This window comes from Aspergillus welwitschiae (assembly GCF_003344945.1).
Source record: "Aspergillus welwitschiae strain CBS 139.54b unplaced genomic scaffold BDQ94scaffold_52, whole genome shotgun sequence".
NCBI classification, from domain to species: Eukaryota; Fungi; Ascomycota; class Eurotiomycetes; order Eurotiales; family Aspergillaceae; genus Aspergillus; species Aspergillus welwitschiae.
In genome coordinates, this window is record NW_020798746.1 from 141,390 (window position 1) to 162,024 (window position 20,635).

Sequence of the window (20,635 nt, forward strand, 5' to 3'; positions counted from 1 at the left end):
ACAGTACGGTCTGTCTGTCGTTCGCGTTGAGGAAAAAGGCAGCAACTGATTCAAGTCATCTATTCTAAGGGACTTATAAACTTTATTCCAGCTGCACTGGGGAGAACCTGTCTATCCCCTTCTCCGCTGCAGTGTGTGATAGCCAAGCTGTCGGCGTGTCTCCGCAAGCGTGGCCCCCCTCTTCGTCAACAACTCGCGGATCTGCGCTTCACTCTCGGAGATCGTGCGGGCGAGCTCCGCTACTTCGCGCACGCGACTTCGAGGTATGATCACGACGCCATTGGAATCAGCGACAACGATGTCCCGGGACTCGACCCGGACCTTCCCGATACCAACAGGCCCGTTGACCTCGCCAACCTGGACCCGATCTTTCCCGGTACGCATCCATCGTCCTGCGGTGTATAGTGGGTATCCCTCCTCTAGGGCCAGATCCACGTCGCGACACACTCCATCGATCACCGTGCCCGCAACCCCCCGCAGCGCGGCATAGTGAGTCATGATATCACCCCAGACGGTACAGTCTGTGCGGCTACTGTTATCGATAACAACTACATCCCCAACCGCCACATCATCCAGGAAATCCCCCACACTGCCAGGCGGGTCGCTCGCGGGGACATAACGAACAGTAAATGCCGGTCCAACAGTAACGCGCCGATTACTCGACCCCGAAGAAGACAATGGCTGGATTCCCCAGGCCTGTCCCGCGATCCCCAGGGAATCCAAGGCATCCGAGACAGCTGGCGAGTCCAATCCTCTCAAAAGTCCAACTAGTTCCTGATCCCCCGCGCTCGCCTTCCGCGGGTTCTCTTGCGATAAGGGGCTGGCAGCGGCGGCAGCTGACACGGTCTCTTGTCGGAGTTGCTCGAAGCGTGAGTCGCGCATTACTGCTGACACCGTCTGCCCAGAGCGCACCGCCTCTACCATCTGGCCTTCGCGGTGGTGGATCTGCTCTGCCAGGGTGAGGACGATCGCGATATGTGCAGCAGGGACGAAGACAGTACCGCACGCATCCGCGATAACATAGTCATCCTGCTCGACTGTCACACCCCCACAGACACGCACGGGTTTGCCAGCGCTGACAGAGACTATGCGACTCCGACCACTGATCATCGTCACAGCACGTCCGTAGAGCGGATACTGGACCTCGACGCTACCGTCGATATCCCGGCATACTCCATCGATTACGGTTCCGCGGATTCCCTTGGCCTTGGCGGCGTTTGCAATAATATCGCCCCAGCAGGAGACACCTTCCAGGCCGCCGGCAATGACGAGGATCCGGTCGTCACTGCTGACTGCGTCAATGGTAGGAGCAAAAGGATGAGGCGTTGGAGCTGTCCCGATCCTCGGGCCTACTTCCACTGTGCTAGCGCGGCCGACGATTTTCGGGCAGTTCCAGAGAGGCCGGAGGCCATATGTGGCCCCACGAAGGTTAAGGACATCTAATGCATCGGATACTGTATTGGTGTCGAGGGCCGCGAGGCGGTTCAGAAAGTTGCTCGTATCACTCATCCTCTTTCGGTTATAGTTACTGACAGACTTGGGGAAAGAGAATCGTAAAATTGAGGAAAACATGTAACAATAGTATTCGCTTCTGAAGCATTTGGTCAATTTGTACTCCGATGACCTCTTTATGTGTCGGATATAGACTGGTTCGGATGCAAATACTCCGTATATCGGCAAGGGTATGCGGGGTGGGACATCCCGAGTTGTCTGCCGTTTCCTGTCATCCCGGCCGACGGACGGGATGTGACGGTCCGTCTACTGATTGATGCACCATGAAACGGAATCTTCTATCCCGCTGCATTCGATGGGTACCCCGCTATCACAGATCTTAGAATAACATGAGTATGTCAATCATATCATGGCGCAAAGCAATCACAGCAGATTCGAAGCGATGGGAACGCGGGTAGGTCCAAACCGGTCGATAGAAAACGGCGACTACGCGATGAAGGGTACCAGCGAAATATCTGAGTGTTGGCCCTCACTACCCAGCATGCAAAATCATCGTGATTTATTCTTGCCTTCGTGCTGGGACATAGTAGTATAGGGTACATGATGACGTTAGTTCTAGTCATAATGGGTTGAATTCGAAGGTGATATCATGTAAGCCTGCGTATCACCAACCCACTCACCGGCTCTACACTTACCCCCAGTGGGGTTAACATAATGTATCATAACGGGAATCAGGTATTAGATTCAAAAGCTTCTTTAATGATACCCGCATCCAAATAAGCAACTTGAGCTTGGATGCTGCTTCCATGTCGCTTGGCTGCTATCGCGGGGTCCTGTGCGAACTTGACCTTGAAGTGAGATACTACTACTTCCGCACTCGGGCTGTTGATCCATCATATTTCTGTTAGTAGTAGGTAAGTAGAAAGACATGAGTACTCCGTCTGGACAAACCTTTACAATCCCCTAAGATTTCTTTGCGGTCATATCTTCAAGGATTCAGATTCTACTGTAATCATACATTGAATCGGTGCTTAAATACACGCAATATACCTGCTAGCTAGCTGACCTGTCACGTACGGTATAGACCGCTGGGTATATGTAAGAGAGATCTTAACGAGTATCTCCGCTACCAGTGGTCCCGGAGAGCTGTGAATAATTTGCCCATGTAGAGTAAAGAAGTACAGTTTGTGCTTTCCATGTGCCTACACTGGTGGAATGGACTCTCGGCAAATGGGACACTGCAATCGAAGTCGCATCCAGCTCTCGAGACAGGTACTATGGAAGATATGCCGACATGGGGTGACCATGTATGTCCGTCGGCTAAGGAGACTGGTGGCCCCGTCCGTCATGCTGCTACTGCCTGCACCACCCGCAGCTGCAAGGACAGGAACCTCGATTTCTTGCATGCAAATGGCACAGTCAAACACTGCCTTCTTCTTATCTTTCGCCCGTTGCTTATCTTCATCCCTGGCTTCCATGGAGTATTCCCGCTCGTCAGCCCTCAAGGCCCCGATTGGAAGGACTCCGCCAGACTCAAGATCGTCACCTGATCCTGAACTGTCGCGTAGCACGGGATGATAGTCATAGGCGGGTGGCGCCCACCCACTAGGAACAAAGAAACGGGGTCCCAGAATGTCCTGGCTAGCCAACACCCAGACCTGAACCCACACCCAGCCAGCCAGTGCCAGGGCTGTGGTCGAGTCGGGTCGAATGAAAAGCACATTCCCGCGTGCAGTCAAAAAGTAGATAAATGGAAAAAGTCGAAGGAAACTTTGACCAACCACAAACTCCCAGCGCAGTGCTTTGCGGCAATTGCGCATGACATTACGATATATCTGGGGTACCCAGAAGGACAGATAAATAAATCCGAGGGTCCGAGCATATATTGCTCCCATACGGTTCGGCCAAAGGAAGGACCAGACGGATATTATGAGGAGGACAAACAATATAAAGTAGAACCGAGCGTACATGGCACCGATATCACCCCGCGTGTCCTGCGCACTCGGCGTGGCGCCCCGATTCGCGGGAGGTTCGTTTTCTTCTGATGGAGGGTCCTGGTCGGGGGTCAAAATGATAGGTGTTGCGCCCGTATCAGTGACTCGAGTCGTAGTGGCAGGGAGGGGAAGATTCCCTGGCCGCGTAGTAGGATTCGGTCGACGTTCTTGTTCTCTTCGCTCCGGGGCCTGGACTGCCCATATTTCCATCATAAATTTCATTCCGATATAACTGACCGAGAGGAAGGTCAAGAAGGATGCTGTTGTCATAACAAGGAATGAAACGGCCGGATAAAGCTCCAGCAGCATGAAGACAAGTACGAAAGAATCGCCGAACGCCATGAGCGCGATCGTGTAGAAGCTGATCCGGCTTCTAGTAGATGGCGTGGATGCTTCTTTGATTTGGCGCAAGAGTAATGCGATCTGGCCAACAGAAAAGGCCGAGATCATAAAAATGATGCGAGCAGAGAATTTGCCGAATTCCTCCATCTTCGGTCCTGATAAATAGAGTGCTTCTGTTGGTGGGAAGTCAGGAGCTCCCTTGGTCTCCAGGATGTACCCACAATCAGGCGAGAAGACGACAGCTGACATGACTAACAGTGGTGGAGACGGAATAGGGGCTCCCATTGGATATCTCAGCTCTTGTTCTATCTGCTCGATGATCGTTTTATCTGTGAGGTAGCCGTGGATCGCGACGGGGTGCAGCTGGAGGTAGACGATATGTTCACATTTTGGAGCCGGGTATTCCACCTGCTCCGTCCCGACAAGTGAGGACCAAGGAAATAGGGTAGGAGGTCGATTCTGCTTCTCGGATATAGTGTCCGAGAGGGACTTGACGAGAAGCTGGTGGGTGAGATTGTATGCGTCAGGCGAGAGCATCAGATGCGGTAATGTGAATACGCCACCAAATTTCTCGCTGGTTGTAGTCAAGATGATGGCACCCGTCTCCGGGAAATGAACACCGAACAGCGATAGGTACCAGGTATTACCCCAGAAATCGCCACTCTCTACAGCCAAAGTTGCTCGAATCTCCCGAACCTGGCCTTCAGGCAACTGAACCTCCTCACCACCGCCCTCCCGGAGATCAAGGTAAAATGTGCCACTATCCCCCGTAACATTGTGACTGAACTCGTGCGTGAAGTATTCGTTCTCCAGTGCAATTGCAGTCGTGTTCAACAGGGCATGTTCTTTGTTCTGTCTGTGGCGTACCCATTCCCCGCGCAGCTTACCGGTCGCATTACGATAGACTGGGAGGAGTAATTGGGTCAAGTTAAGACCGGAAAAAGCGTCAGGCACCGCAAGGGCCTTGGGAGGCCTCAAGCCCGCCTCTGCCATGGTGGACCGCAATTGAGACCGAGCTCTATCCTGAACATCTGGAAGAAGATCCCAAGCATAGCTATCATTCTTCCTGACACCGGAAAACGGGAGCCATCTGTCGGTGATCGGATCGAAGTCGCCATACTGAGACTGGTTCAACATGTGAAGCGCATTCCGCTCCCTCACCAGCTCCCTTTGGTGTTCTTCATCCTGGGAGATCAGAGGCGAATGCGACTGCGAGCTCAGAAGCAGGTAGAAAACTACCAGAAAGAAGAAGAAAGAACCGCGGTGATCCATAGGTGGCCACAAGTCGCGGACATCGACCGGAGGAGAGTCTCTCCTGTAGTCCAAGTTCTGGTGTGCTGCGCAGAGACGGGCAGCCCGAGATCCTCGACTGTTGAAAGAGCACGATGATCAAGCAGTACGACGTCACTATCGGAGTAGCACGTGATGCAGCGACCGGGAGGGGCCACGGGACAGTCGGAAGGGTCGATGACACATGGATCCAAACAGAAGTTGGCTGGTACCAGACAATTGAAGAGGCTAGACCGTGTGCTGTCGAGATATCGCAGGTCCAAGATGCATCGAGGCTGCAACCCCCCTCGTATACAACCAAACTAAGACGTGCCGGCACGCGTTTCCGGGGGATGAAGATAGTGTCTTATCGGGAACGAAGGCTACATAGATAGATAGACTATAGATTTAAAGGGGCTGGCGGGTGGGAGCGAGCCAGGACCGGCGCACGTGAGGGGTCGGTTCGGGGCAATAGATAATCCGGTAGATGTACTTATTACTATCGATCGATCTACCGCCATCTCGTCTTCGGCGACCGGCCAGGTACGGCCATGCGAAATACTTTGTCGAGAATGGAGGTTCTGTCATGCTAGCTATATAAGGAGCATGGGTCCAGGTGTTCTCGTCAAGCTGATTCATGGATGAAGAGGATAATCTGTAGAAACGGGATGCTTGGTGTCCCAAGTCCACAAGACTGGACGATTCTGGATTTTCTGAATAATCAGGTGATAACTGGAAGCAAGAAGAAAGCTACAGATGAAACGAACGAAATGAAGTATTGATAAGACGAACTGAAAGCAATGAAAGAGCCCAGCGAGGCGGAGCCGCTGCATGCGATTTGCGATCAAAGCAAGGTAAGGAAGTAAGATTAAAACAAATAAATGATGCAAACAATTTTGTCTAGAGGTCTCTGCTATGAATCATTCAGACGGTAAAAACCCCTCCTAGCACTGCTAGCATGACTGTAAGGCGGGCTCGAGTGGACCAAAGGCCAAAATGGATGATCCTGAATTGACCATGAAATTGATTTGAATTGTATCCGTTGTATAATCATGAACGACAACTACTCATGGCAGGGAGTTACATGTCAACCCGCTGTTTAAACAGACTCTTGCCCCTCAGCCATTGTCGATAGCGCTTATAACGTTTCTTCTCATAATCCTCGGCTACCACAGTCAGGCCTCCCTCGGAGACGTTTAAGAACTCGGCATAATCAGCGAGGTTCTCCTCGGCATTAGCTTCCAGAGTGGCCTCCTCTACGTTGCATTTATTGGCATATTCCAACAAATCCAGACTGGATTCATGCTCGCGGATGGAAGTGGCAGTCAACTCATCTTCAGAGGTCACAACAAGCGGAACTTTCAACGGATGGTTGATGTAGCGTTCGTATTCTTCTCCTTCTGCAGCTGTCACGGAGGGGTTTAGCGAGTCGGTCACCAGCTGGCCAAGAGTCCACTGCGCAATTTGCGTTTTGCTCGGAGTGTTGACCGTCGACTCCTGAGAAGAGTGCATGGAACTGAAGGAGTGAGGCAGTCCGAATGATGTAGCTTTCATGATACCCGCAGACGGTGGTAATTTATCAGCGGAAGGCGGCTGATGGTTCCAGTTGTAGCTGGATTGGGATGTTGCGCTACCGAGTTGTGAACGGCCCGCTGGATCAATGGAAGTCTTAAGCGGTTCCTGAATCTTGACGCTACGTGGTGGGTGTCGCTCCCGGTTGATCTGATCGTGCGGGATCCGGGGAACAAACGGACTAATGTCGTAGGGGGCGCCGGAGCCAGGCCGGAATGGAAGATAGCGAAGCGTTGAGTTCATTTTGTAAGAGAAGATTTTCGAGAATGATGACACGGCTAATGGCCTATAGTACTCGAGCCAGTAATCGTCGTAGTGGGAGAGAGGTTCCTTTGGGGGTCGCGGAGGGGGTGGCACTTCTTTTTCCTTCAGATTCTCAGGAGTGTACCAGCAAATGTAGTTGGGACGCCTCTTGTTGGACCAGGATCGCGGATCAGCGTGGTGCAGGTAATAATCGGTTGACAGATCCCACAGCATCGGCTGTCCTTGGGAGAAGATGTAGTTCCCAAGGAACAGATTATAGGCTTCCTGGCGCTGGGCATCGAGAAATGAATTGTTGTAGTACCGCTTGAAACTCTCCACCATGTCGCGAGAATGACTACTCCACTGATTGATTTTGCGGTATGTGGCCATAGTGTTTACCAGATGCGAGCCTCCATACTGGATTGCAATGGTATCACCGTGGTCGTGCCACATATCAGTGAATAAGTTGACAGCATCGGTGTCATACTCCACAGTCGTTCCATCGATAATACCCAGAGCGTGAAGTTGGTATCCCAAGGCGCGCTTTCCAATCACGAATTGCGCGGCATTTGTACGGTCTAAACAGTCGATGCAGTTCGTCCTCGCGATGCCATTTTGCAGACGCAAGCCAGACTCTGCATCGTATCCGTTCTTGAAGAAGCCGGTCTTCGGGACAATCTCGCCTGCAATATGCTCCAAAGTTCCAATAACGTCTTGGTCTCTGCTTTTCGCGGCACGGCTCATGTCCCAGGGCTGATATATAATCTTCTTATCCTCCGGCAAGAACTGGTTCAGGTATTGAATGGCGTTCGTATACTCCTTGAGCAACTTGGACTCCCGTGGGGTTCGTTCACGCGACTTGATCAGGTTGAGCACATAAACTGGTGCGCCGTATCTTTCAAAAAGGTTGTCAAAGTGTAGTGCAGCAGCGGAGTAGAAGGGGTCAACAAGGTTTAGTTCGATATCAGGTTTGGGAGACACCCCTGAGTTTTCCTGTGTCCAGTAGAGCGGAATACTCCCACGGTGTTGCACGTAAGAGGTGTACAGCGGGTTAGCATAGAGATTTGGACCGGGAGAATGGAAAGACGTGGCTGTCATCTCGGACACAATCTGCTCAGTTTCAACATCGTTTGCTACATAGCCTAGATCATTCGCGCCTCTCTTCAGAAAACGGGCCCCTGCGAAGAATCGAGAGCGTCGCGCAATGATCGTGATGTAAACTAACCGTCCGTACACTGACATCTTAGCCTGTTCGACATATCCGTGGATGATGGGCAAACACCATTCCCACGGATTTTTCAGAGTTTCGAGGGCCGGCCCAAGAAGATGGTGATTCCAGATGAACATCGTATTATAGTCTTGTTGTAGGTGTTTCGGGTGTCCGTCCTGGTTGGCGGTGCGTTCCCGACAAATGTTGTGCTGCAAAGTGTGGGTAATATCGTAAGAATAGCTGAAGTAGAAGGACCGGGTTAGATCCAAATTGTTTAAAATGGCAATATACCTCGCCTCCTCCGGGTTCTTCTCCGGACGGAGACGAGACGAGCTTGAAGTCGTCAACGAGATGAGCTCCGTTCCATCGATCTGATATACATAGTGACCTCCGAGCATAGCAACTTGGCTTCTCTTGGTTACCAGAAGCATGTAGTAAGCATCCGTAAATCGTATAAACCCCAGTAAAGCCCATGCACTGCATTTCAGCTTTAAACCACCCGACCTTTTATTCCCATCATCGATCGTATCCAACAACTGGCTCATCTCCCGCTTGCTGTAAACAATATCATCCTCTGAGATGCTGAGGTCCCCGGATTCCGACGTCCGATCGATCTTGAGAATCCTGAAGCGGGTATCCGACAAGTCCATGCCCACCATGTAGAATCGGGTGGCTGTCTCATACAAGGAGAACTTGTGCATGCGATTGATCCCTTCATCTCCTCCGGTGTCGAAGAAGGCCGAGCGTTGCTTTTGCGCCGAGGTCGGCGTAGAATCCCGCTCAAAGGACGTTGCAACCTGGGGCTCTTCATCTCCTGCCTCCACCCCATCTTCACTCAGGGCAGGAACTGCTGGGGACGCGTAATGTAATGGTGTGAACGGGGAGGCTGCGCGGGGCGATCGGAGGCCATCTTCATGATCGATAAAGCTCCGCGGAGCCGATTCAGGCTGCTCTTCCGGAAACTTGGTGCTGGAGCCGGAGGTAAACGAGGCATCGGCGTAAGGGAGGTTGACATCTGAGGTAGAGTTTGGCGAACTGGTGTCTATCAGGGACACCGCTCTGGAGGACTGGTCGTCCAGTGGGCCGAGGCTTTTGTCTTCCGCGGCTTCACGGGAGAGGGACACTTCATCCAGACTCTCCATGATAAAGACAGAGGCTGGTGAAAGCCCGCACCAGCATCATATGTGATCTCGGTTGTTAGCGCGCAGCGCCTATGCGACAAGAGGATCAAAACGGCGACCAGAGTAGTGACGTCGGACGCGGATGTGAGTGGGGGGGATCGACTTGCGACAAGGTGCTCCACGTGATCGCAATCTCCCGAATGAGGCGCCGATCAGATCTACTAACCACCATCCAGATCATTCCAACAAACGATAACCTATTATAACGGGAATAAGGTTATACAACGGCATCGAAGGCCTAATACGCTGAGGAAATTATGAGATCATGTGAATAATATTTATATTGGATAAGAAAATCCCTGAACATAACGTCGTTTATAGGCAGCTCGGCAACATGCAACAGTCGTCTTGATCAGACGGCTACCCGATACATTGATACTCTCAACTAAACATGCGATTCAGATTGCAGGTTCCATTCATGCTTTGCCACTAGGGCCCTGCCAGTTAGTAACACTAGCCCTGAAGTGACGAGTACTTGAATTCGAATATATCCTGAACTTCACGACTGGATATCAGGACATTCCCTACAGATCCTCACTCCCCACGTTCCGCTTTCTCAATCTCTGTCAATACCTTCTGTATCATCTCTTGCGTACTCGCCCGGGGGAACTGAAGCTGTGCCGCCTTCAAGCCGTTCCTCCAATGATACCACTTTTTCATGGTAAAGCGCTGTCGCGGAGAAGGATTCTCAGCGTCTCCGAATGTTCGTCGGACCTGGCAGTTCTCCCACATCCGCTGGCTGGCATAAATATACCAGATACATGATATACGCACAGCCTCTTCCACCAGCGGATCACACTCCTCAAACGTTTCTCGGCACGCCCATAGCGCATATAGTGATGCATCAATGGTATGGCCGAGATGGTCTGCTTTCGCGGTAAGCTGCACCATGAACGCATTGCGGTTCTCCCACTCCTGGAGTTCACTCGGAGGATACTCCCTTCGGGGATCATCGTCGACCTGCTGGGAGTACTCTATACGTGGCACCAATTGCAGAGTCAGCCGCGGAATTAACTGAGGAAATATATCAGGGAATAGGTGTAACGCACCGGTTCATATTTGAAAAACTACATAATCCCTCAAGTACACTCCGAGGTAGGGGAGCTCGGTCCACAGCTTCATGTCCACCGCCGTTGGCTCTTCACCCGAGACAGGATCGATAACCTTGGTGCGTTGGAAATGGTCGATAAATTCTATAAACTTGTGCTGCTGCGTAGCTGGGGTAAGGCTCACGAGATCTACGACGGTAACCCATGTGTGTGTGCCATCGATATCCGTCGGGGGTTCCCGTCCCTCCCGATGTAAGACCTCACGCACCCTAAGAAGCCGTTGGACTGCCTCTGCAGGAGACACATCGGGATTCTGGACAAACGCTTTGATAACTTGATATTCCGGGCGCGCAAGGAACTCTTCGCTAAAGTTGTGCATGGTAAGGAGTGATCAGGGAGTCAAGGAAACAAGATCCAAGACAAGTGTTGAGTGCTTTATATGAAGGGCGTGGGGGAAGATTAGACGGCGGCCCTACTAGCCGGGATACCAGCTGTTATATACTACAGCACTGCCAACAAACTACCACTCTTTTTCCAACACGCCACCTTAGATCCACCCTCTTATGTTATGAATACCTTCCGGTCTCTGTGTTGGGCGCACATGATGCAAGGCATAACCCCACTTTAGAGAGTTTCGAATCCGCATCTGACGGGAGATATTCATATGAAGTGATTCTAAGGTGGGCGGGAGGGGCCGTTGGCCCGTAAGCTTTGAGCCATGAAGATCTCCCGGTTTACTTGGCCCCTGTGTGTGACAGGACACAGATAGGCAAGCTGTATAGCGCACAATCTACTGAAACCCTTGGTGGGAGCTGCGATGCCTTTTGATGCCTCAAGCCCCTTCGGGTCGATGGCAAGAGACAAAATGTCACCAGAGCAACAAGGTATAAATCTCCTTCTCTGCACCATCATTGTTTTTAAATCTATGTCGCCATCAGCTCACTCGTTTACTCAGTCGATCAACGAATCAGCCCGCTCATTCTTTGACCGCTAGTTTCTCCTCCACATAAGAGAAACAAGCCAGAGTCAACACATTTCTTTGAACTTCTAGACTCCCGTGATATCAAATCGGCGCAACATGGATGCGGATTGTGGGCTTGTCTGAAGACGTACTGGTGTAGTGCCAAACCCCGCGCACAGAAGAGGAGAAAATACTTATAGTATGAGGCATTTCGACCAATCGATAAGACCTCCGCCAAGGGTAGCCTTCAGTGAGTTTTCTTGGTGGCGATACGAGACTGACCAAGGATGGAAAGTGGCTTTAACTTTCAAAGAATAAAGTACCGCTGTCAAAGCAGGTGTTGAAGGCTACCCGGCGAGACTCTCGTAAGGCCGGCATTGGCGTGAAGGCCTGCTTTCAAAGCCGCTTTCCGGTATGATAGGTCGTTGGTAGGTCTATAAGGGAGTTGCAGGCCGCGATTATGCTCGTCTCTCCCTGCGAGTCAGCGAGCCAGAGGAAGCAAAATTCCGATGGGGTATATCAATTTGTGGATAGAGCAAAGCACTGGATATACTGTCTAGAATCTAGCGGCCCGCGGTTTAGCTTCTTGCGTACACAATGTTGCAATTCCCTGACGACAATAGCACGATGACCTGATTGGAACATCGGCCGTTGCAACTGCTTGCTTCAAGAAAGGCTTCACAATTTGAGCTTCGGCCGTTCGTCCCAATCTGTTCAGACATTCGTAGTACCCATGCAACGCCCATACGTTGTTCGGGTGTTGCCTTGCACGAGGCAGCGTGTCGTCAAATCCAAGATCAGCCTGGTACACTGCGGCTGCCTCCTGGACATGGCCCTGTTCTAGCAGGAGAGCGCCGTACGCATGGCGGGTCGGTTGCATCCACCCCCACGGCTCGTCATACGGTAATCCATCATCCAGGGTAATAGATCGCCGTAGATGGGTAAAGGCCACGTCATAGTTGCCACGGCGATACTCGAGCTCTCCATCCAGCATAGCGTCAGCCACGGCCAGAATATCCAGACATTTGTTGGTAAATAGCATTCGGCTGTATGGTACGCGCTTCACAGCCTCCTTAAACAACGCGCTCTGTTGACTCGCCTCATCTATCCTCCCAAGCGCAGCCAGCGCTACACCTTTTCCGTACTGGATCATTGCAGTGGTGACGCAATACAGCTGCGTGTCATGCGGGTATTCAAGAGCAAGAAGATCCTCCCAACGTCCAAATCGAATCAGAACATGTACATTCATGCTCACAAAGCTTTCCAGCCAGTCAGCCATAGGAGGGGACTCGATACGCAGGAGCTGCTCTGGAATGGATGACTCTAGACTCTTTACCGTCTCCAACGCAACTTGCGACTGCCCCGCAAACATCGCCGCATATACTCTGAAATGATAGTCATGCGATCGGTATAGCGTATAGAAATTGACTGCACCCTCACGGGCAAGGAACTTCTCATCGGCTCGAATTGCGTCCGAGTTCGACGCAATCGCCCGTCGATAGTCACCACAGAGAATGTCCAAATGCGATGGCATGTGATTAAGATGGCCTGCATCAGGTACTAAACCCCGCAAATGGTCTGCTACCCTCAGTGCTGCTTCTGGCTCACTGGACATCTCCATTAAGTGGATGTATAGATGCAGGATTCCCGGGTGTCGTAGCGCCTCGTCCTGGGTCAGTGCCAGATCTAAGACCTTCTTAATATCCACAGTGCGCGCATCAGCTGCAGGCAGACCAGTTCGTAAGTCCCAGAGGGCCCATGGAGTCAGATTCATGAGGGCATCCGCGTACAAAGCCACCACATCCAAGTCATTGGGAAAGCGTAAGTAAACGGACTCCATGGCGTTAGCGTACTTCTGATTCCAGCCATTAAAGTCATCGGGCGCCACATTCTGGGGGTATCGATGTTGCAGGGCTGCGATGAGCGCTGCTTCCACAGGTTGGGTGGTTGTGGCGTGTATCTGGGCCTCTGCGACAGCTTCGTGGGTTCGCTGCACGGCGACCTCGAGTTCTTGCTCGTCGAAGGATTGCCAAGTTTTGTTGTAGTTGGGACCCAAGGTGTATGCAAGACCCCAGTGTGCCATCGCACAGGTCGAGTCATGTGCGATGGCTTTTTGGAAACAGTTGGCAGCTGCTTCGTGATTGAAGGCATATGTCCAGATGAGACCGCGGTCGAACCAGACTTGAGCCTGAGGGCTGGAGGTGGTCACCGGTCGGCTGAAGGAACCGAAGTCGTAATAGCCATCTGGTTCCTGGACAGACATGCTCAGGAAATAATTGAGAATATCACAGCGAAGAAGGATTTAAAAAGAGATACGTAGGTGGCTTGCCGATGCTGTCCCTGAAGTTGAGGGGGGATGTCCCATAGTAGTAGTATTAGATATAGTGAGGATGTCCCCGCTGTCGAACCAAGGTTCCCAGGATGAAGGGAATAACAATAGTCCGAGGACAATCACATAACTATCTCAGGTTCCACCCCGTCACGTCTGTTAGACTAGTCTACATAGTAAGTAGATTCCTCCCGGCTGCAAAAGTTAGTCGACCAGGAGAACACCTAAGCCTACAAGCCGTATATATCGACACTGAAGAAGTTTGGTAAGAGACCTCAAGGACTATGCACTGCTTGAATGTCCCTGAAAGGCTACGCATTTCATACCTACGAGGGAACACGCAGGTAGGCTGTAGGGAGTGGCTAGGGGCGAAAATTGGTAGCTTGTAGGCAACTGACTTGTCAGTTGTGGCATTCATTTACTGTCTATTTCAATCGTGTTCGACCGCATTATTTGCTCTTACTGTTGTATACACGGGGTTTCGTGACTTCGTGTTCGTGCTTTTATTCTAGTATTGTTCTCGAGTATAGCAATAATTTCCCGAAAAGAGCCATGGATATAGTGATATAGAGAATGTTCAAAGAACATATCAACTTATACTTAATTTATTGTAGAAGAAACTAAGTCTAGATTATCACTATGGTCCAGTAATGAGACCATGTCTCGGAGAAAGATGGAAGAAAGAGAATTATGATATTATATAGGAACTAATTGTGAATCAAATTGTAGGCTTTGATATACAAATCCTGATGGTGCACCAGCCGGGCGAATACCCAAATCAAAGACTCGATTGTTTTTGTCACTGTATGGATACCGGTGGCGTGGAGTCAAGACAGAAACAGGCTAGTCAGTTGCGACACTCAAATTAAATTTCTTACTCTTTCTCTAGTGGTATATTTTGGCTATCTTATCAACTGCGTCTATGTACATGTGGCTTGGTGTTGCGCCGTCTACTCATTACTGAGAGTTTGAGTGATCCGACCGCGTTGGGCAACATATTTTGTTGCTTCAATCGGCCAAGTACCTCCTGCATAGATAGCATCTTAAGTAGCAAGCAGGCTCGATCAGGTCAACGAATATAAATAGACGAGATCCCCTCAAGTTACTTCTGCCTTTCGTTGTTGGAGGACCGATATGGTACCTAGCTGCAGAGAACATCCTTAACTGCCAGATACCACAAGGACTTCTAGCATGGCCCGCCAGCTAGCGAAACGGAAGAAGGGACGAATTAAAACAGACAAACGGACAAGTCCCACCCAAGTCTAAAAAAAAACAAATATGCCACCACAACCAAGATACTTTTCAGCGCTGCGAGCGCTGTGACCGTATCGTCGACTGACGACGGATGATGTCGCCATTGTTCCATGTCTGGCTTGCCCGGTCCTTTGGGTCGAGACTCGTAGAAGCCCCGTGCTCCGGTCGACCCTGAGATTGCTGGCGGTCCATAGACATCTGGCTAAGGCTAGAGGTGCGACGACGCATACGCCGTTCTGCGTCCGCGATCTCGTTCTGATTCAGAGATTCCGAAGGGAGCAGAATGGCGCGGTCCAAGGCATAGGGCAGACCGCGATGACGGCCTCGGATTTGCATCGCAATGATGACCAGCTTGGAGAGAACCTGAAACTGGCTGGAGAAGGAGGCATTGACTCCGGGATACCCGAGCGACAGACCAACAGTGCCGTACGCTGATACGACCTCGAACAGCACCGACCACACTTGGAAGGAATACTCATCTTGCTGCTGGAGGCGCTTGCCTTCCACAATAGTGATGATGAACAGGCCCAGGAACACGTACCACAGATCAAAACTGAGTTGCTTCCGCAAATGCGCTCCGATATAGCTGGGCGGTGTCTGGTTCTCATCCGACTCATCATCCTCGGTAGAAGCGTAGATGCCCAAACTCTTCTCCTCGTATACGTTCGTGCGCCGTAAAGAAATGGCGATGGGAAAGACGGATATATACATCATGATCAAGTAGGACACCTGCACAGCTGGGTGTAAGTCTGATACAGAGATGACAGCTAAGCCGGCGGTTCGAGTACAGGCTGCCTGGAACAGACCGTCCACGATACGGATACCAGTGGGCAGGGATGTGACGGCCGAATCATTCAAGTCCAGAATAATGAAAAATATCAAGTCGATACCGTTCAAGGCCACCAAAATTGCAAAGAGCCACCACGTGGCATTCCTCGGAAAGAGTAGAGTGAAGCATCGACGTGGATGATCCAGCAGAAAGCGGAGTTCCTCCCACAGCGGGGTTTCGGCACGAGTCACTTTGGACAGAACCCAGATGATCAGGCGCAGCATGCAAGGGAATCCCGTATTCCCTATAATAATCAAAAACGTCATAAGCAGGAGCGGGAATATCGCTCTCTGGAATGAAGATAGCGAGTCTGGCGTGAGAGTGAAGCCGACATCGTTAAAAGCTGATTGAGCCATGAAGATGGCCCACCAAGGGCGACCCTGTCCGATTTCCTCGACCACCTTGCCCCAATGTGTGGTCATGATCCAGGGCACGAGGCACAGAATGCCCAGAATGTGGAAGAAGGCATAGTAGGAAATTAGGACTACTGCCAGAGTCTTCAATGCCCGATACTCAATCCCGCCGAGCTCGTCACGTTGTTCCTCGGTCAGATCGACAAAGTTGGAGTTCCGACCGACCGTGGCGTTCCAGCTGAGATACGGCTGTGTTGACCGTTCACGTTCCTGCGTAAGGGTGCGGAAAAGATTGTGTAGAGTTGGTCGCCGCGACGTCAAGCGACCCAGTTGCGATGCATCAGTGTCATTCTTTGTTTCACGGAAAGTGGGACGTGTATCTAATCGGGGGAAAGTAGAGTTCCGCGTCCTCGTCCGGATCATATCCGGCTCGTTAATCGTAATATGGGGGCCATCGAGTCTGCGCGGCCTATCCTCGTCTTTGTCATCGTCCTCGTCGTCCTCGTCCTTGTCATTCTCATCCTCTTTGCTGATATCGCATGGGCTGCGCTCGGAACTCGAAGAATTGCTAGATGTGCGAACAGGTCGATTTAACTCCTCCTCCTCTTCTTCCTCCAATACTTGTGGTGCGCCACCGTTGTCATACTCCCGAGGACTAGGGATTCGCAGAGCGCCTTTGTTTCTCCGTTGATTCTCCAGGAATGCAATATGATGTTCTGGGCTCAGCTGAGCCGGAACACGAAGGTTTCCTAGACTGTTCCCTAGTCCTATCCCTAACTTTTGGTTAAGGGCATTGCTCGCATCTTCGCCCAAATTTTCGGGTGAATCCCGCGCGGTGGGAGAGGCGGGGGGTGAGTCCTCGCCAGATTTCTCCTTGGCCTGCTGCCGGCTTCCCGGATGACCTAGCGTGTCGCGCAGGACAACGATAGACCGACCGGCGACACCAGCCTCTTCCCGGGAAGAGGACTGTCCATCCTTATCTTCGCTTATGGTACGGAGGCGAGAGCGAGTATGGCGAAGGGCGCGCGCATCGCTGACGACATGCTGAAATCGCTTTTCAAACCAGTAAAGACGCACGAAGACCAGCACAGTGTGGATGAAGATGGGAGTAGTCAGCATGGAGACCACGTACAAAACGATCTGCTGGTAGGTATGCAAGGTATTGAGGTCGACGGTGTTGAGACCGCTCTGGGTGGCGGCGCCGGCAGATAGGAAGAGGGCATCGGTGTAGTCTAGATTAGCCCCTGGATAGATGATGATTGAAGAAAGCAAAGAGGTGGCGATAATGTAGACATAGTGGATGAGCACAAAATTCATGCGCAGGTTCTTTAGCCATGGAATGTGGGAGGTGAAGCGTGAAGTGACCGAGGTCGCCCGCCGCAGCACGGCGGAAAACATCCTGCGGTTTCACCCGCACCGACTGGGACACTGGGATTTGCAGGGAGGAAAACTGTATCGGTAGGAGAAGAACGGATGGGAGGTTCGAAGAACGAAGGGGCTGCCGAATCAAGACGGCTGCTTGCCGATCAATATGTACGAGGAGGGAGGAAAAGAAGACGCAGACCAGGCCAAAGTCGCTGCAGGTCAGAGACCCACAATCGCAACAGCACTTTGAGCTGAGGAATCGAGGATCAACATGATTCGAGGAGGGTTATATTGGGAGGGTAGTAGAGAGGACGAAGGCCGGGCGCAGATAAGGGGACAGAAGGTCGTGAGAAGAAAAGAGAGGACGGGAAGCCCCGAGATGCAAGAAGACAAGACAGGCGAAAACCGCAGCGGGGAATAACGACTCGGTGGATGAGATGGTCTGATAAAGTGACCAGCCTTAAACCTGAGACTGCTAACCTCCACTATGTCGGTGAGCACCCACTTGGATTGTGGTGGGCGCTGCAAAATTCGATCGCTAGCTTGACAATCGAGAAAGGAGGCCGGATTGGCACAGCAGAGGGGGCAAAAAAAGATATCAGACAGAAGAAACGGAGGGTGAAGAGGCGCTACGCCGATCGGTCAAGCGCGGAATTAAAAGACATGCTGTCCACGGACAATTTCATTGGAGCCTAATGAGCATCTCTGGACTCTATCTCGCAGGTTTTAACGTTGGACTAGTCCCGAGTAGCACGTCTTGTCTTGACTTGGACGGGGAAGGAAACGCGGCAGTCCTGTCAGCTGTCACGTGACACTATGCAGGCTTTGCAGCCATCGATCGATCGATCGATCTATACTCGGTACAGCAAATGAAATTTAAATAGCATCCCTTCGTGTTATCTACACAAACTGACTTAACACACGCATGTCTGTAATCCTGAAACCCACCGTACGTTGACGGCAGGGAACGTAGGCTCCATCACTTTCCATGACATCTCCGGTGCCTTTGGCAACTAGTAGTATCTACTTTAAGACCGAAAACGGCGCGTGCCGCTGGCTACAATTATACGCCAATCAACCCGGCGTACCACGAAACCCTGGCCCAATACAGGTATCCCGCAAAGATCTCTGCTGCTTTCGATCCAGTACATCTTTCTACAATGTGGACGTTATGATTCGATGGGGGATCCGTCAAATGACGCAGAGAACATCGGGTATGTCGGTATTGTTTGAGGGGCAAGATTAAAATGTTGCTTGGTCCGAATGTTGCTCGCTGGCATTTCTGCTGGTGTCCCTGTCGGCATGCTTGCTGGTGTGATGGTAGGTTAAGGAGTCGCAACTTGCGATCCGGCTCGTCTCTTAGAGCGGAGGAAGCGTTTTCAAAGTGAGTCCTTCTTATTATTGACTTCCCACAGAAAGGCTTGTCTCCATAATCACCGCCGTTGTCTTTTGTGGCTTCCAGTGTCCTTGTGTCCCGAAGACTGCTTCTTGCCAGACGGTTGTACCGAACGAAGACTACCGGTATCATTATCAGAACCTGATTTCCCTGGGTTCGACTCGGAATCTGAGTCTTCTGACCCGGAGATGGAAATTTCCGGATCGGACCTATCGCTGTCTTCCAAGGAATGAACTGAATGATTGACGTTCTTCGGTGCAGATTTCAGCGACTTCGAAGACGAAGACGAATTGTCATCAAACTTGGACGTTGATTGATCCATACTGGAAGTATTGTCAGTCTCGGTCTCCTCTTCGCCTGACTCGTCATCCGACTCCACGTATTCAGAACTTTTAAAGTGCTTGTTTGATTGGCTCTGAGAAGACGTAATCGACCTCGATTTACCTCGGCGCTTTGGTGGTTTTGCCTCCACAACGGGGTCGTAGAAAGCATCCGGGTTTCCCATGCTACGCCGAGTCAAGACCTTGCGCCTGATCTTGCGAAATTTGTCTCCACACTGCTGCCTGGAACGGCAGTTGTCCATGCTGTTGCTGATGTTTCCCCAAGAGATCTTGGATTCATCTATCTCATAGATATCCCGGCCAACATCATGGCCTAACTTCTTCATGTGGGTCCACCAGGCCTGTAGATGCTCTAGTAGTGCAGATACTTCCCATTCAGACCAAGGCCCTCGATTCATCGTCTGGCGATGTTCGAGGTGATTCCTCCATCGCTGTATCACATCGTCATCGCTTCTACCAATCATCTTGGCGATGTGAGCCCACTTGGGCCCGTGGCGTTCATGAAGTAAGATGAGCTCGTCATCTTGTTCGGCAGTCCAATAATGTGGCTTCTGAGTTGTACATTGAAAGTGTCGTCTCATGAACCGATAAACCGATCTCTTGTTGCGACCCGGAATAATCTCATAGACCTTTTTCCAGAAAGCCGGTTTTGTGGTAATTTCCGTAGGACAAGGGAAGGGGTTTGACTTGTCCCTTTCTGAATGCTGCACCATAAGGTCGAACGTATCGCTCGACATGCCATGGGTGGTGCAGAAATCTAGTTTGAATGATTCCAATCCCTTTACTTCCTCCGGTGTGAAGAAACCAGATCTGTCTCCTTTCCCTTTGCTGGCATCCAGACCGCGCTTGCCCTTTTTAAAGTCCACCAAGCCTTTATATTTCTCGATAGATTGTTTTGACGCTGTGGTCAGGTTTCCTTCTAATTCCTCCTGGGCAGACCCTCCCTCTTTGTCCTTATTTTCTGGTTCTAGAGCGAGTGAAGCTGAAGATGCGTTCTCCAGGAGTACATTGTCGAGGTTTTCCTTGGCCACATCTGTTTTGCGACTCTGTATCTGGCTTTCTATGGACTCGCGGACCTTCTTGCGCTTTGGTGGATGATCCATTGGTGTACTGTGCTGCGATGGTTGAGACAATGTCAGTGCAGCATTGTTGGTGGCATTATCCAAAGCTCTCCTCTTCCGTCTGGATTTTGATCCATTTGCCTGTAGCTCCTGCTTGACTCCTTTTATGGGTGTTGAAGGGGTCGAAGGTATTTCCAATCCCGTTTGACTGTCCTCGAAATCCTCGGGGGCGTTGTTCCGCTTTTGGGAAGCATATTGAGGCGACGAGTTGCTCATTTCGAAGCAACAGAGTGAAGAAAGAAAATTCCAGTTTCCCAGTGGAAATTGAAACCTCAAAAAGAACTGTGGACGCAGAAAAATTGTTTGAGGTGAGTGAAGGGTGAGTAATCTGTCAGACAAAAAAAATCTAGGGAAAAGTCGCCGAGAAAGCTTTG

General features: G+C 51.1%; 7 protein-coding genes across 7 annotated transcripts; all 7 read right to left on the reverse strand.

The window, feature by feature from the left end:
- Positions 1–111: 111 nt before the first annotated feature.
- Positions 112–2,165, reverse strand: BDQ94DRAFT_163302 (RraA family protein; the record flags this gene model as incomplete). The annotated part of the gene is made up of 2 exons (XM_026769717.1): positions 112–1,710; positions 2,148–2,165. 2 exons carry the CDS (start codon positions 2,163–2,165, stop codon positions 112–114), a joined length of 1,617 nt encoding a protein of 538 aa, XP_026620868.1.
- A 243-nt stretch (positions 2,166–2,408) lies between these two features.
- On the reverse strand, positions 2,409–4,824 carry dscA (ubiquitin-protein ligase dscA). Its single transcript, XM_026768099.1, has one exon. The coding sequence runs from the start codon at positions 4,779–4,781 to the stop codon at positions 2,655–2,657; it is 2,127 nt and encodes a 708-aa protein (XP_026620869.1). The 5' UTR covers positions 4,782–4,824; the 3' UTR covers positions 2,409–2,654.
- A 1,189-nt stretch (positions 4,825–6,013) lies between these two features.
- On the reverse strand, positions 6,014–9,325 carry BDQ94DRAFT_108906 (phosphatidylinositol-3,5-bisphosphate 5-phosphatase). The gene has a single exon (XM_026763523.1). The coding sequence runs from the start codon at positions 9,222–9,224 to the stop codon at positions 6,138–6,140; it is 3,087 nt and encodes a 1,028-aa protein (XP_026620870.1). The 5' UTR covers positions 9,225–9,325; the 3' UTR covers positions 6,014–6,137.
- Positions 9,326–9,455: 130 nt separating this feature from the next.
- Positions 9,456–10,246, reverse strand: BDQ94DRAFT_153203 (uncharacterized protein). Its single transcript, XM_026768100.1, has one exon. The coding sequence runs from the start codon at positions 10,152–10,154 to the stop codon at positions 9,798–9,800; it is 357 nt and encodes a 118-aa protein (XP_026620871.1). The 5' UTR covers positions 10,155–10,246; the 3' UTR covers positions 9,456–9,797.
- Positions 10,247–11,526: 1,280 nt separating this feature from the next.
- On the reverse strand, positions 11,527–13,629 carry BDQ94DRAFT_108909 (TPR domain protein). Its single transcript, XM_026763524.1, has one exon. It carries the CDS (start codon positions 13,534–13,536, stop codon positions 11,830–11,832), a length of 1,707 nt encoding a protein of 568 aa, XP_026620872.1. The 5' UTR covers positions 13,537–13,629; the 3' UTR covers positions 11,527–11,829.
- Positions 13,630–14,452: 823 nt separating this feature from the next.
- On the reverse strand, positions 14,453–17,533 carry BDQ94DRAFT_153206 (potassium ion transporter). The gene has a single exon (XM_026768101.1). The coding sequence runs from the start codon at positions 17,434–17,436 to the stop codon at positions 14,905–14,907; it is 2,532 nt and encodes an 843-aa protein (XP_026620873.1). The 5' UTR covers positions 17,437–17,533; the 3' UTR covers positions 14,453–14,904.
- Positions 17,534–18,742: 1,209 nt separating this feature from the next.
- Positions 18,743–20,591, reverse strand: BDQ94DRAFT_108916 (MYB DNA-binding domain protein). The gene has a single exon (XM_026763525.1). It carries the CDS (start codon positions 20,475–20,477, stop codon positions 18,837–18,839), a length of 1,641 nt encoding a protein of 546 aa, XP_026620874.1. The 5' UTR covers positions 20,478–20,591; the 3' UTR covers positions 18,743–18,836.
- Between the last annotated feature and the right edge of the window lie 44 nt (positions 20,592–20,635).

Bases quoted from the DNA above. Each gene is read 5' to 3' on its own strand.
- dscA (XM_026768099.1), bottom strand. From the start codon at position 4,781: ATGGCAGAGGCGGGCTTGAGGCCTCCCAAGGCCCTTGCGGTGCCTGAC.
- BDQ94DRAFT_108906 (XM_026763523.1), bottom strand. From the start codon at position 9,224: ATGGAGAGTCTGGATGAAGTGTCCCTCTCCCGTGAAGCCGCGGAAGAC.
- BDQ94DRAFT_108916 (XM_026763525.1), bottom strand. From the start codon at position 20,477: ATGAGCAACTCGTCGCCTCAATATGCTTCCCAAAAGCGGAACAACGCC.
- BDQ94DRAFT_108909 (XM_026763524.1), bottom strand. From the start codon at position 13,536: ATGTCTGTCCAGGAACCAGATGGCTATTACGACTTCGGTTCCTTCAGC.
- BDQ94DRAFT_153206 (XM_026768101.1), bottom strand. From the start codon at position 17,436: ATGTTTTCCGCCGTGCTGCGGCGGGCGACCTCGGTCACTTCACGCTTC.
- BDQ94DRAFT_153203 (XM_026768100.1), bottom strand. From the start codon at position 10,154: ATGGTGCAGCTTACCGCGAAAGCAGACCATCTCGGCCATACCATTGAT.